Source organism: Drosophila santomea, chromosome 3L, assembly GCF_016746245.2.
Source record: "Drosophila santomea strain STO CAGO 1482 chromosome 3L, Prin_Dsan_1.1, whole genome shotgun sequence".
NCBI lineage: Eukaryota > Metazoa > Arthropoda > Insecta > Diptera > Drosophilidae > Drosophila > Drosophila santomea.
This window is the reverse complement of record NC_053018.2, coordinates 10276715-10292254: the sequence shown is the minus strand read 5'-3', so window position 1 is coordinate 10292254 and position 15540 is coordinate 10276715. Positions and strand designations below refer to the sequence as shown.

Below are 15540 nucleotides of genomic sequence, written 5' to 3'. Positions count from 1 at the left end.
CGGAATTGGGCGCTTTATTGGTTTGGTTATAGTGCGGATGCAATTCTTTCATTTTGTTGCGACCGAATTTTCTACTTCAGTTAACGTTGTGATTCCTGAGAATTGTACTGGGCTCGCATCCTGTGAAAGCTGCGACCAATCCCTTTTCCCCTACCAATACAAACTGCAGCGAGTCTCAACAGACGGAATGCGGCAATTGCTTGCCCTTTTGGCTATATCCTTCTTACACTTAGAGAAATATTTTCTATTTCATCAAACGCAGTTTTTGTTAGATTTAAATATATACAAGTTGATCCATCTAATGGGTATTGTTTGCATAATGAAAATGTAGTTTTTTAGATGTTTAGAAAAAACAGTTTTAGAATCAAACTAATTCATAAGAAAAAAATGCAAACTATGTATATTCTCGATGTGAGATAATTGCAATTAATATACATATTTTGCATTTCGACAAATGGAAATTTTTCCGAGTGCTCATCTCATTTCCCAGTCCCACAGCAACCCAATTTCTCTCAGCCAAGATAGCTTGGCAAATATTTTCTTAATTAGTTGCTGCCAAGGCTTTTCCGGCTCACGAAAAAAGTGCATCAAAGCGGGAAAAGTGTGCGAGTGTGGGGGAAATGGAGAAAAACGGTCGAGTTGAGTTGAGTTGAGTTGGTCAGTTGTCAAGTGTGAAAAATTGCAGCTCAAATTGCAGTACAAAATGGCTTCAAGCGCTCGTTAAAAGTCACGCAGCACGCAGAGGAAAAGCTGGCCGGGAATATGTTTCAAAATTTATGCGTATGAAAACAGAAATTATATTAATTACAACAGGCACCAAGGGGAAAGTGGGGCCGGCATTACTATAAATTGCAGCTGCGACGGAAACAACGGCAACATCGTCACCGGGGGGTTAAACAACACTTGACATTTGTCCTCTCACCCCTCGCACCCCCTCACCCCGCTGCACATAAAAATTGCATAAAATTTGCATGTCAAAAGTGCGACTCGAGTTGTGCGAGCCACCCTAGACCACCCCAGTCCCCCCTGGACCACCCTAGACCACCCCATTTGGCCATCATCAGCGTTGTTTAGCAAGCGTTTGGGGAATTTACTTTCGCTGCGCTGCAAATTTGCAATCAACATAACAATTATGCGCAAATGCAGTGGGGGAGCTCCACTTGTTTATACACTCGTCTAAAACTTTGTATTTATTTACACGCAACATATGCTGCTCTATGGTCCATTCGCATTTAAAGATCAGTCGGCTAATTAGGGTGCTGCCACACATGTTGCCCAGCGGAGGGGTCTGATATAAAACAGGAGCTCGTGCACAGCAGATTCCTCATTGTCTGGCGCACAATCAAACAAGCGGAGCGTAGCACTGCGATTGTCAAAGCGTATTTAATGAGCAGACTCCCGGGTACGAAAAGCCACCGCCACCTAGGCAGTACAGCCTAGTATGGCCAAAGCGATATATCTGATATGACTTCCCCTGCAGCACCACCCAAGTACCCAAGTGGTGCTGTGGTTCCTGCGAAAATCACGAAATCAGTTGGCAAGAAATCACTGCAGACAGTGGCGTAGAGGGAAGGAGGGGTCCCCAAAACCGCGGCGACAACATCGAAACAACGACAACGACGACGACATCATGCTGGCACTGTTTGCTGGGGGACTCCGTTCCTTTTTTTTTTTTGGGTGATATTGTTCTGGGAATGTGTGTTCTGGTGCACTCACAAAAATGTCTCGTAATGAACTGAATTCCATTTAAATCACTCTTCGTTTGACACGCAAACGGATGTTTGCATAAATTGTATGTATGTTGTTTAAGCATAATTGGTATGCAACTATTCATTATAACAAAATTATAGTTCATTTTTCTAGCAGAAAAGCATTTATTTTTGTTTAAGTGCTAATGCCCTGTAATGTCTACAAGCAACCGGATAAGAGCTTGTGGCAAATACCGCGATGCGTGTCTGTCTGCCTGCTTTTCCCCCTATTGCAATTGCGATGAGGAAAATGTGGGGGGCGGGCGTTTTCCGTGAGGAAAACCGACATTGTCTAGGCCGATTGTGAGGCTTTTGTTGTTGCCAAGGTAGGATAATGACATCAATATGCGTGACAGGACAATTCGAAGAGTCGGAAAATGAGGCAGTATGGCATAAGTGAAGTGGATAGCTTTAAGCTCTGTTCAGTTGGGAGATGCTTCATTACCAGTCCCGCTCGATAAGAAACGCAACTCGTTACACGTTGCTAAAGGATCCTTACCTGGCCCGCCCACCTCAGCGAGCAACTCCTGGGAATTTGACCAAGAGGTGGCACCAAAGTGGCAAGAACGGACCGCAGGACTTTTTCATTAGTGCAAGTGCCGCACAGCTGCATGCACACACAACACCCACGCACACACAACCACACAAAGTCACACTCAGCCACACACATGGCCAACTACCAAAACGTTCCCGGCATTGCGAAACGTGCCAAAAAGCATTGCATAAGCGCAGGCGGACAACGAAATCAGTTGTGCAAAAAAGGTGGGGAAAAACAAAAAACTGAGGAACTAAAAACAAAAAATGAAACGTAAATACGGGCAGGGCGAGGACAATATTTTTGCTGCTCCTCCGATTGCTACTACTGCTGATTCCTCTTTTTCTTGTGCGAGAAAACAAATCTGAGCCACACATGCCCAGATATTCACACTGAGCCAAAAGGGAGGCAGTCATTTAGCAGTTTAAGCTACCAATTGTATAATTTTAATAAAAGGAATCCTTCCTTTCCTTAATATGTTTATTCGACAGCGCTCATGCTCCAAATAATCAAATGGCTCCTAAAATGCACTGCAAGTACTCTGTTCCAATGCAGTTAGCCATTTGCATAAAGTCTCTATCTTTATGGCGATATCTCTTCCGATCTAGCCATTTCCATGAATATTTAAGTCACAGTTCGACCATGCTCCACAACTCCATCGCAAATCATAGCCGACTAAATAACTTTTTCAAGTGCAGTCGTTGGCAATGCGTTTAGCAATCAGCTCACGACTTGGCAGCCAGTCCGAGTTGCACAGACTTTGCCTTCGTCGAACTCAGAACTCAGAACCCAGAACTGTCGTTGCGCATACGCCACGTTGCACTGCAACCCGTCCGATGGGGCGTGTGTTAATAATGCGTGACATGAACTGGAGCCCCGACAACTCCCGTCGATGGGACAAACGAATTGAGTTGACTCGACTTGAGTGGGGCATTTTAAGTGACAGCCTGTGAGGACTGTGAGAAACAGGGCGAAGGAAGTCAGAGTTTGGCAGACTTTGTCTGCGACGCTGGCGAGTAAATGACATCTTCTTTGTTTTATTGACATGCCGCACACTCAGGAAATGCTGAACACAGATGAGAGATGCGAATGGGAGGTGGCTGCTTAACACTTAAATTTTTACTTAAAATATGCAAATATGTGCTGCCAAAGTGCCAGTGGCAAGTGCGCCTTTTACCCAAACTTCCAACCTAATGTGTGTGCGAATGTGTGAGAATTTCAATTTCCTGCTCACACCCAATGCCAATCAAAGGAAAACCTCGATCGCGGGAAGGGTGAATAAATTTGAGCGAACAGCGAGTGAGGAAATGAAACCAAATTGAAATTGTTTCGCGTTCGCACACAAACTTCTTCTTGCCCTTAAAGGCTTCTTCATTTTGGGCTCGACTTTTAGGGAAAGTGGAAAGTTTTAATTTCCAATTGACATTTTGCAAGTGCATCCCTCTAATCCCGCAGAGCTGTTCGAACGGCAAAAGGGGCTGAAAATAATTGCAAACTGCAATTATTAGCCCGGCTAAGGAGACGCTGCCAAGGCAAATCCAATTAAGTGAAAAGCAAGTGTAAGCCGATGCCTTTTACCTGACCAGCTCACCTGATTCCTGGCCAACCCACCACCCACCTTTCCCATTTCTCCACCCCTCCTTGTAGTTAACTGGGTAACTTTAGCTGATGACCTTAGCCTGTTTTCTTTTTTTCCTACCCCTTTCATTGCGTTTTCCGCCCTCAAGTGTGTCGCTTTCCTTTGGCTCTCGAGTTTCCCTCTGCACGAGAGCATGAAATGAAATTGCCGAGCTACGGGCACAACAATGGCTATAGTAATAATAAATAATAATGGTTAAATGTGTTTACAAAAGGAGAGAAATCTTTGGCTGTTATCTGGCCTTCTTTCCTGCCTTTCACCGCTCTTCACTCTTCACTCTTGGACTTGGACTTGGCTTACTTTTGTCTGCTGTGAACTGTCATTGCGTGTTGCACACAAAAACACCCGAAGACTTAGAGCGAAGGAGGGGGTGAGGGGAAAGCGGAGAAAGCAGAGAAAGCAGAGAAAGGGGCCAACAGAAAGCGGGCTCTGTGAAACAGAATGAGATATTATGTGGCAAGAGTTGCTTCACCAGTTGGCAGTTCTACTTAATTTTTGATGCGAAAATGCCACTTGAGTCTGCTCGAAGTATGCCAGCATTTTAGTTTTACAATTTCGGGTACGTTTGGCTTGAAATTAAGTGGGCTTTTTGGTTGGAAATACCGCAGACATATGAAGTCCTTAAAGGAAGCTATTTACTGTAAGTGGAGTATAGAAATTCTAAATACAAAAAAGTTTTAAAAATTGGTAGGCAATCATATCAACAGCTTTAAAAAAGGAGTGATAAAAAGTGATAAAACTTACTCCCTTTTGACTAAAATTCTTGATAACTATTTCATAAATTAAACCTATTATTTATAATTATAAAATATTTCTAGATCGTCATAAGCATTTGAGGTTAATATAAGTTGTGAGGCATCCCGTCCAATTAAATAATTGAACTACTTGGGAAACCTATCAAGAGTTTCCCTAAGACTCAAGACTCAAGGCTTGAGCATTTCTGAAAACATTGTAAAGCCACCCTCGTAATCTTCTGTCCCATAATGAAAGTGAAAAACTGTTGCAGCAACAGCAAACAATTTCGCAGCCGAGGAGAAAACTATTTCAATTGAGGTAGAAAATGAACGACAAGGACATGGCGGCATTTCCCTCTGGTTTTCTTTCTCTTCCCTTATTTTCATTTTCTTTTTGCCATTCTATGTTTTTCTTGGTCTTGCCATGAATGGATGCCCACCTCCCTGCATTTCGTTTTGTGTGTTTGCAGTTTAAATTGCGCTATGAAAGGAATTTTTTGGATTTAAGCATTCGTTTTCATTTGGCTTCTATTTCTTAGTTTTCTACATCTTTTTTTTCCTTTTGCTTTTTTTGCTTGTGCCTAGAATGCCAAGTGGGATAATATGTCAAGTGGCATAAGTCGACGGAGAAAGCGGGGGAAGCTGGGAGCACCAGGCATTGATAGGATCGAAGCAGGTGTCATCCCAGTTGGCAACCAGGTCTTAACTTGGTCATTTACGGACGACTAGCTGTGTTTGTGCTGGCCCGGCTTAGCCCCAGTTTCAGTTTGAATCAAGTGGCAGTGGTGGCAAAAACAGCTGTGGCAAGTGCTCCGATTGGGAAACAGTTGTCTCCCCTCCACATAGCCAGACTTCTGGGCAGTATAAAAGGGGAACTCGGTTGGCAAACGAGCAGTAAAAGAGTGTATCAGCAGCATGTCTACAGCGTTGGTAGTGGCCCTTGTGCTCCTTGGATTCCTGCAGGTTGCATTCAGCCAGGACAATGCCACCGCTCCGCCCACGGACTATTGCCAGAGTGGTTTGTGCCCCTCGCTGAAAAACCACATTGCCTGCAAGAACAAAGGGGTAGGGTAACTTTAGCTGGACTTAATAGTTTGCCTTCAATGGAGGTATTATTTGCTCTAGGAGTTGGGCAAACAGTGTGATGCCGGCGCCCATTTGGTCAATCTCACTGGCCTGCAGGACCTGATCCTTGCCGAGCACAATGCCCTGCGAAATGTCCTTGCTGCCGGGAAAATCGCCACTTTGCCACAGCCCGATCGCATGGCCACACTGCAGTGGCATGCAGAACTGGCCGATCTGGCCACACTGAATGTGCAGCAGTGTGTCCTGCAGTACGATCCTTGCCACAACACTCCGGAGTTCCAGAACTCTGGCCAGAACTTGGCCTGGATCAACATTACCCTGCTGCCTGAAGAGAAAAATCACACGGATGAGTGCCTCGTAAAGGAGTCGATTGGCGGCTGGTGGAATCAGAGCATCAACATCACAAACGAGCAGTTGCAGCGTTTTCCCAAGGGAAAGTTGGGAGAGTGGGTTGCGTTTCCTTATGTTTATATTTCTGTTCTTAAATGATGTATTTCCCAACCAGTTCCGTGCGCAATTTCGCCGTCATGGCGCGCGACAACAACACCTTTGTGGGCTGTGCCGCCTTGAGATTCGAGAAGCCCGCAGGACATCCGCAATTCCTGTTCGCCTGCAATTATGCCAGCAATTATGTTCCCGACTGGCCCATCTACAAGGTGAAAGCCATCGGCTGCCAGTCCGGTGCTGACCTCAAATATCCATCGCTCTGCAAGGCCGGTGAGCAGTACCAGGATTTGCCCGCGGAGCAGGGCGGCAAGGGGAAGCGATTTTGGACGCTCTAGGAGAGTGGAGGGGGGAGTGCCAAAAATAACACCCAGCTGAAGGGTTGGAGTGGGTGGAGTGGGTGGCAGGCGCACTTACAGTCTATTTAACACGTTGATTTGTGTCGCAGTGCGTGGCGGTCATATATCATCTCGCAGTCGCATTAGCATTAGCACAGACACCTGGAGAGCTAGTGATGCCGAAAGTTATACATATATAAAAAGTATGTGAAAAAATATAACATAATTAAGTATTCTAGATTAAATTCTAGATAGCATTGTATTAAAGTTTCGGATTTATTCAAGGAGAATATAGATTAAAGGATGCCATACACAATGTTAGAGGTGTAGCCTATATACTTTGTATATTTCGTAAATGACTTGTTTAAGAAAGACGTTTTTCCTTAACAAGCAAAATGCTTAAGGGAATAATAATGCGCTCACTGAATAGCCCCATGTGTAAGTACCCTGTAAAATAGCTATAAACTGGCTGAAACTACAGCTCTGGCACTCACACACTTGCCGCCCCCAAAACCATCATCATTCTCATCAGCAGCTAAAATATGATACGCGTTGTTTGGGCACGGGAAAAAAGCGAGCGAGACGACGACAAGTTGGCATCTAATTTTAACGTCAATATACAAAATGTAAAAACGTGTCTTCATCAGCTCGTAATATAGAGACCACCATTTCCACCACTCCCCCCGCTGCGGCCGCTGAAATCCCTAAGTGCCTATTAATAATGCTGCCGCGGCGGCCGAAAAAGAAAATGTAAAATGTTTTTCCTTGGATCTGCATTATTTTTAGTGTCCGTTCGCGATGAGGCCTACGTTTAATATGCCGTTACTTTGTCAAATCCGAGGCTCATTAAAGTCGAGCGAGAAAAATAGGCAACATTTTTGTTCATTTTTTCCGCTGCGATAATTAATTTCGTACTAATGCTGGCCACATTCATTATGGCTTAATTAAAATTCAACTGGAATTAGTTAGCAGCACCTCGAACAGCGACCATTATAAACTTATCAAGCCGAAAATACATATATGCATTAATGCTTATGTATATCTCTATTTTTTGTGCTAATTACATTTTGGTGCGTTTTCCGTTTGTTCATTTTGCCTGAATATTAAAATCACTACAGTGCCGTTTTTATACCCGTTACTCGTAGAGTAAAAGGGTATACTAGATTCGTTGAAAAGTATGTAACAGGCAGAAGGAAGCGTTTCCGACCATATAAAGTATATATATTCTTGATCAGGATCAATAGCCGAGTCGATTTGGCCATGTCCGTCTGTCTGTCCGTCTGTCCGTCTGTCCGTCTGTCCGTCTGTCCGTATGAACGTCGAGATCTCAGGAACTACAAAAGCTAGAAAGTTGACATTAAGCATACAGACTCCAGGGACATAGACGCAGCGCAAGTTTGTCGAATCATGCTGCCACGCCCACTCTAACGCCCACAAACCGCCCAAAACTGCCACGCCCACACTTTTGAAAAATGTTTTGATATTTTTTCATTTTTGTATTGGTGTTGTAAATTTCTATCGATTTGTCAAAAAAAATTTTGCCACGCCCACTCTAACGCCCACAAACCGCCCAAAGCTGCCACACCCACACTTTTGAAAAATGTTTTGAAATTTTTTCATTTTTGTATTAGTCTTGTAAATTTTTATCGATTTGCAAAAAAACTTTTTGCCACGCCCACTCTAACGCCCACAAACCGCCCAAAGCTGCCACGCCCACACTTTTGAAAAATGTTTTGATATTTTTTCATTTTTATATTGGTCTTGTAAATTTCTATCGATTTGCCAAAAAACTTTCTGCCACGCCCACTATAACGCCTACAAACCGCCAAAAATTGTGTTTAAGACTCTCCTTCTCCCTTTCACTAGCTGAGTAACGGGTATCAGATAGTCGGGGAACTCGACTATAGCGTTCTCTCTTGTTTTGTTTGCTGTTTGGGACCCTCATTAAATGCGTGTAAAACTAACACGGCCCACAACATATTTCACGCGGCTCATAAAAGCATAAATATCCGCATAAATAAAATAGTTTACAATGTAATGTCAGTGGTTAGAGTGATATAAATTATTCTCTTCTCTGCACTGGGACAACAATGTTGGCTTTTGCTGGTTTTTACTGGCTTTTGATGGATGTGGGGGATGTTTTTTCCTTCATAGGGTGCGCTTTATTTACGACGATGCCTATCAGCTCAGGGAACCAATTTAAACTGCTACCTTAAATATTATTTTAAATAAATGAGAAAAATGTTTGTTCAATTTGTATGGAATTTATGTCTCAACAAATTAAATATGTGCAAGCACATACATTGCACGTTAAAATAAACATAAAACTATTAATATGGTGCCACATGATTTAATGAAGTCGTAAAAGATTTCTCAGCTCGTCAAGCTTTCCACTTGATAGTAAATGGCGTATTAATATTTATATTCCGTGATGTCGAAATCAAAACAAATTCAATTCCGTTTTGCTCAGAGGGAAATTCAATGGACTGTTCGTCCCTGAACGCTTCACCAACTTGATTGTTGGAAACGAATTGAGGGGCCGAGCTGAATGAAAGCGCCAATTTATGGCCTAAAGGAGGACTGTGCGTTGCATAAATTGTGGCTGAATTTAAACAAGTTAATGTGATATTAGTTGGAAGCGGGCATAAATTATGAAAGCGTGTGCTACTGGGGCAGAGGGAGAAGAGAATAAACAAAGCTCGCCTGATTTACTGCTGGCCATTTGACTGTTTAATGAGCACTCAGATGTGTCAACAGGCTATATGAAAATTTATTTAATTATGATTCATAAGTCACAAAGTAGCTTACAGCCGGCGAAACATACCAAATCCCATTCTGTCAAGTGTTTGAAGTTGAGCGCCTTGGCTGGCAAAAGTCTGGACCTCGGACATGGCAGCATCTAAGAGGCAATCAAAAGTTTGGCCCAAAAGAAATGGCAACAAGAGCGCAGAATGGCAAAAAGCAAAAAGGCAAAATGTGTATAAAATCAAAATTGGCAAAGCAAAACTTTTGATTTATGCAATTTGCGCTAAAAATACAAATCCATTTGATCACACTGGACACTTGAGTGGAGTGGTGTGGAGTGGAGTGGGGCAAATAAAATTTGGCCAACAATTCCAATAAAATGGCAAAGCAGGCTTTGATTTATTTGTCCTTGACGGGGGACGTGGGAATTCCCCGAACGCAGCCGCAAATGCCTAGCCCCGCATCTCTCAGGGCCCAAATGTCATACATGGAGCATAATAAATGGGCTAGTAAAACTTTGGACAGGATTGGGACCCAGAGCATGGGCTTCTTGTGCCTTGTGCCTTGTGTCAAGTCAAATGCAAATGGCCGACAAATTTGCCAGGCTGTATGGCGATATGCAAACAGAACAGAACGGATATATGCTTTGTTTATGTATATATGTGACCGCAGGCTAAACTGGCCGCAAATTTCCACACAATTTATGCGGAAAATGTGGAGCGGAAGAGGAGACACGGCGGATCCCATTGCCGGATCATTTATTTTATAGTCCGTCGCTTTAAGTTATTTTTCTTCATTATTTTTTATGTGGCTCCAAACGAAAACAATTGCCAACGGCATTTGGCAATCAGTGCCAAATGTTTGCTCTGTTTGCGCCAATAATTTATACGAGGAGCCACAACACAACAGCCCACAGAAGGCAGACGTCAGACGGACATCACACATACGCCGCGTTGGCCGGCTGAAGCTCAAGTTCATAGACAGGATCTTAACGGCACAGTTCATTAGCGGTCCCTTTTGGCCAGGAACTTGGTTTATTAATCCTCCAAGGAGTCGAGAGACAAAGGACGGCAGTTGTCATTAGGGTTCGTCCTGCGATTTCCGTCTCTCTCCGACATAAACACCAAATTAAGTTTTAGTGTTTCATTTATTTTTGGCACTCACTTCACATGCGTGTGTTCGCTATAGGGATATACATACATACATGCATATATGTAGTGTGTGATTCGGGCCTATTTGTTTTTATGGCCCAAACCATGAGCCCTGCGGTCTGTGTAATTTTTGGCCGGCTGCTATTGCCTTTTGATTGTTTGTAATGAGCTCGTCGTCCTGCTTATGTGCGGGGGTCATCAAGGATATGAATAAAACAGCGATCGAAACAACCCGATAAAGTCTGGGCAAATGTCAAGTGAGCCTTGCCAAAGCCATTCATGTGATCCACTCAGGAGGAAGGACTTATGGTGATAGGATTACATGCGGATTTGCTCTTCATATTGTTTTCATTATTCAATTTTAGTATAACAATTATCATTTAAACAACTTTATGGCTCAAATTAAATCCTTTTGTATTTCTCATTGCTGCTTGATTTATAAAAATTGTGTTGGTTTGATTTTTTATCGTCGTGTTTCGATTAATTTGTGCTTTAATTGATTCGTTTGAAATGTGATTCCAGCTGATTTAATTTATTTGCCAATTTCATTCGTTGTTTATTCAGCTCATTTGAGCATACAATTTGCTTTGCTTGCACAGTCATTTTAAGCGACAGGTGCATTAATATTATTTTCTAGTTTTTAACCACTTTCCAGCTCCAAACCGCCGATCAAAAAGGTTCAAAGGTTACTCTTAATTTTGTTGCACTTTCAGCGGCCAATTGTGCAGCAAACATAATTCAATTAACGCCTGGCCATTGGATGCCACTACACAGACACCCAAATAGATAGAGAGGGGTATAGGCGAATAGAAAGAGAGAGAGCGATAGAATGGCCGGAAAGTGGCGCTTTACAATTTGCGCAATTTCCGCCTCTGAACAACATCAAACAGAAAATCTCCACTCCATTCCCGAATAAAAGCAAAAACATAAAAACTTTGCTCTCGTTTGATGTGTGAATTGCGCAAATATTTTTGTTAAAAAAATATACGCCCCTCCTACTCCGTCACTGAGCATTTATCATGTTTTCGTATACGTTTTGTCGGTTTTTTTTCCCCAGAAACTTGTTAAATGAAAAACAAACAAAGAATGTTTGCACATAATGCGATTAGCGGCCTCGGCTTCGAATGCCATCGAAATTTATTAGCCGCTTATGCAGATCGATTGAAGTTTAATTGAAAGCGTAACAATATTTACCAGAACAATATTAATTGACAGTTGATGTTGCGTGTCAGTCAGATATTTCATTTTCCGTCTCGATTCCTGGCCACTCAACACAGATGTCCTCCTGGATCCACCTTCCTCGACTCTCCTCCACTTCCATCCACTTTCATCCACTTTAATGCTTCGCCAACAGCGGAATCTAATTAGCATTTCAAACCCCTCCGGCCGGATGGCCTGGCTGAATAACAATAATTGCTTAAATAAACACCACGACAAATGCGCATTAATAAACATCAGTTGGCTGAAATATGAATTATGGCAAGCCCATCTCGAGTCCTGGACTCCAACATGCAATCAAGTGCACGAACAGGAGAGCTCGAGGAGTGCTCTTTGTGGGTTAAAGTCGAGCCATCGGCAAAGTGCAACGCCATTTGCATGTCGGGTTGGTCATTCACGTCGCCATCAACTGGTTGGTGGATACAGTGCCACTCGAAAGTGCAGAACGCACTGCAACTTGCAAAGTATCTTTAATGCTGTCATCAAAAGTCAGGTCACAAAAGATAAAACCCCGTTATTAACTATTAATAACAAAACGAAAGGCATAATATATAACATTTTTTATAAATATATACCATGTAATTAACCATTAATAACAAGGCAAAAGGCATAATATTTTTATTATAAATATATATATAGAACATTGCTAGCAAAAGTATTAAGTATGGCTCTCAGCGTGTTCACTTGTTAGGACTAGAAAAACATAACTCCTTCTTCTCTAAACAATTTCTATAAATTATACCTCAGCTCCTGTAAAGCGTTCCTCTTAATTATATATGATGGACTCGTAATTCTTAGGCAGCTCGGAATGAAAAATTAACCAAATTATATTTATGGTCCGCAATGTAAACGACTCATGCATATAGTATGCTAAACAGACAGTGCGTGACGCTCCCTTGGACTTCTTCGTTGGACTTTAACATGGCAATTATGCATTTTTAATCAAAAACTACCATAATGCTTCCGGGAAAAGCTTTTCTATTGATTTTCTGTGTTAACCAATTGACATACATCCAATAAGTGAGCCAAGTGAACCCTTTTGAACCCCAACTGGAAGACACTATATATTCCAATAAGCCAAATCAGACATGGTGAACAGCAAATCAAATTGTAAGGAATCATTCCGATTCAGTTTCTGGCTACATTTGCATACAAATGCAGCGGGGATTAAAATCAAAATTCGATATGCCACAGGCCACACACACACACCGACACACACACACACACAAGCAGCCTCTTCGAGTATTTACCCAACAATATTTTACTGCTCAAGACATTTCCACATTGTTGTACGAGAAATGGAGAACCCTTTCCCCCTTACGCCCTTGTGAGGAGAAAAACTTACCCAAGTTCTTCAATTACAATTTGATTTGCAAATGACACAGAGAGAAACATGCCAAGAAATTGAAGTGGAAAACTTGGCAAAGTCGAGAGGGAAAATGAGGAAAATGCGACAAGTCGGGTTGGGAAAGTTCAACACGAGCCGAGCACGGCGCAAGTGGAATTAAATGTTTGTTAAAGGTTTGCACTGATTAAAAATGATGGAAGGCACTCCCTAAAAACTTTTTATGAACATAAAGTTCGGATATACAATCCTAGATAGGAGCCCTTCTAAAAATTTCCATCATCAACAGCGCCACGGGCAATTGAATCCTTTAAGCCGGGCACTCTTTCATGGCTGCCGGCAATAAAATGTTGCAACATTAAAAGGGCGGTGCACATAAATAAAAAAATCGCTGAGTAAAAAATTGGGTTAAAAATTAACTACACCAAATTTAAATCAACTCCGGATGGGTTGACTGAGGGGGGGACTGAAGTTTTTCGGGGGAAGGGGGGATCTCTGGCTGTTGCCTGTCAGCGAATCCTTCGAATCCTTGGGCGGCCGTAAAAAATCGACTCGTTGGGCAGCCTGAATACGGCCGGAGTCCTGGCAGCCGTAAATAAAGCGCCGCAAACATTAATAACTCCCATTGGGTGTGTTAACAAGCAATGACCAAAGAGGGCCGTACCCGGCAGGACTGGGATTTCGGATTCGTTTTCCTCTGTTTTCCCTCTGTTTTTCCTCCCATTTCCCTGCCATTTTCCACCCTCCCCCCCCCTTCTGCCAATGTGCATAAATTGCAGTAAAAATGGCGCAAAATTTTACATTTTGTGGCTGTTGTGAAAAACGATGTGCAACAAAAAGTCGAGTTCAGTTGAGAGCGGAGCAAAAATAAGTAACAAGTAAGCGAGAAACTTGCAGGCATGTAAAAATTGCGCATACGCCAGGTGCGCCGCGCCACATAAAATGTTTGAGTGATGGAAGCCGATGGGCGATGGGTATGAGCCATGAGCCAGGAGCACAGGAAGCACCACGAAGGTGGGTAATGCATGTAAGACAATCATTTTGACAGCACTCTCCGCCGTGTTTTTAGCCCCGGAATTGGCCTCCGGCTGTGTGTTACCCATTGGGCCGTCGCTCGCCTGGCTGCCTCCTGATTACTATGCACTTTGATACTTATCTTTAATTGAGGTAACATTCAGCACGGCTACGAAGGATACGAAGGATGTTGGCAGACCAACAAAGGCTCGTCTGCCACGCCACGCTGAGCACACTTTTCATATTCGCAGTCTGTGCCTTTCGGTCTGTCAGGATCTGCTTTTGGTTGGCAGTTGGGCATGGAAATGGGTTTTAAGGGGGGACAAACAGTGTTGGTATCTCTTTTTTTACTTTGCATACATCTGCTTAACAGGCATTTGAATTTGAAAGATAGATAATATCATATGAAAAATGGAGCGAGATTGAATAGCAATTTCAAATGTATATAATAAGGAAGAATGTTATTTAAGTTCTACACTCATAATAGCTCATTAATATTTTACAATTCAACGAAGTTCTTCAATGTAACTTTTTAACCAGAACTATTGTTTTTAATCAGTAATTACTGCTGTATGTAGGAAGAGCAGGCTTACAATGATAAATGCACTCAAACGGATCCTCACAAAATTGGGTTTAATGTGATTTAACAGCCAACCCCCGGCCCAATTATGCGTTGACCCCTGCCATATTTGACCTGGCGCCGCAGAAGTAGTTCAACTCTGTTTCAATTAATCGTTAACCCTTCCGGCAGCTCCGCAGTTCGACGATTGCCGCTGCGGTTGCCCAGTGCTTGCTTTATAAATATTTAAGACCATTTAACAGACAGCATGCACACACACACAAACACACACACATGCATACGTAATGCTGGCCGTGGTCGAACATGGCCAGGACTAAGCGTTTTATGGCCCTTCCACACAGCCGATTGCCATTGTTTCCACAGGGCGGAGCCGTAGTTCTGTGGCCATGGATGAGGTCGCAGTGGAAACTGAAACTCCCTTCGCAAACGCAACCTCCTTCCACATTCGTAACCATAATCGTCATCGTTATCGTTTGTACTTGGTTCTGGGTTCTGGGTGTTGGGTTCTGGGTGCTGGGTGTTGGGTGTTGGGTCCAATTGTTTTGCCATCAGGTGAGCTGCAATGTCTGCGGCGGATGCCAAGGCTAATTTTGCGTAAAATGAGCGCTGAGCAGCCGCTCGAATGATTCATTATGGTTCCCCAAGGAGTCGTTGCATGCGCATATATGCAAATGAACGGAGGAGCCGAAGAGGATGTTTGGGTTAAAGGACCTTCCGGTGCCTGAGGGCCACTGCAACCGCACGGCGCGAATCAATCATAGATTGTCAACGGCCACGATTCGCCTGAGTCGGTGGCGTATACGTGATGTTGTGATGTTGGCCCCTCCCAACGGGCCCACTAATTGATTTATTGCCACGAAATTAATTCCATCCCAGCACATTAGTATTTATTGCACAATCTGGGTTGGCGATTACGAAGTTACGAAGTCGTACAGTCGGCACCTTGACCTTTAGCTGAGATTT

General features: G+C 43.0%; 2 protein-coding genes across 7 annotated transcripts in view; both read left to right on the top strand.

Annotated features, from left to right (window-relative positions):
* The window catches only part of LOC120449139 (zwei Ig domain protein zig-8), a 40032-nt gene that overhangs the window by 13640 nt on the left and 10852 nt on the right, over window positions 1-15540 (top strand). The window lies entirely within an intron of this gene.
* On the top strand, window positions 5544-6840 carry LOC120449140 (antigen 5 like allergen Cul n 1). Its single transcript, XM_039631460.2, has 3 exons — window positions 5544-5721; window positions 5782-6188; window positions 6248-6840. Exons 1-3 carry the CDS (start codon window positions 5572-5574, stop codon window positions 6522-6524), a joined length of 834 nt encoding a protein of 277 aa, XP_039487394.1. The 5' UTR covers window positions 5544-5571; the 3' UTR covers window positions 6525-6840.

Coding starts and splice junctions, on each gene's coding strand:
- LOC120449140 (XM_039631460.2), top strand. CDS start 5,572: ATGTCTACAGCGTTGGTAGTGGCCCTTGTGCTCCTTGGATTCCTGCAG. Junction 5,722..5,781: donor TTGCCTGCAAGAACAAAGGG/GTAGGGTAACTT, acceptor TATTTGCTCTAG/GAGTTGGGCAAACAGTGTGA. Junction 6,189..6,247: donor CCCAAGGGAAAGTTGGGAGA/GTGGGTTGCGTT, acceptor TTTCCCAACCAG/TTCCGTGCGCAATTTCGCCG.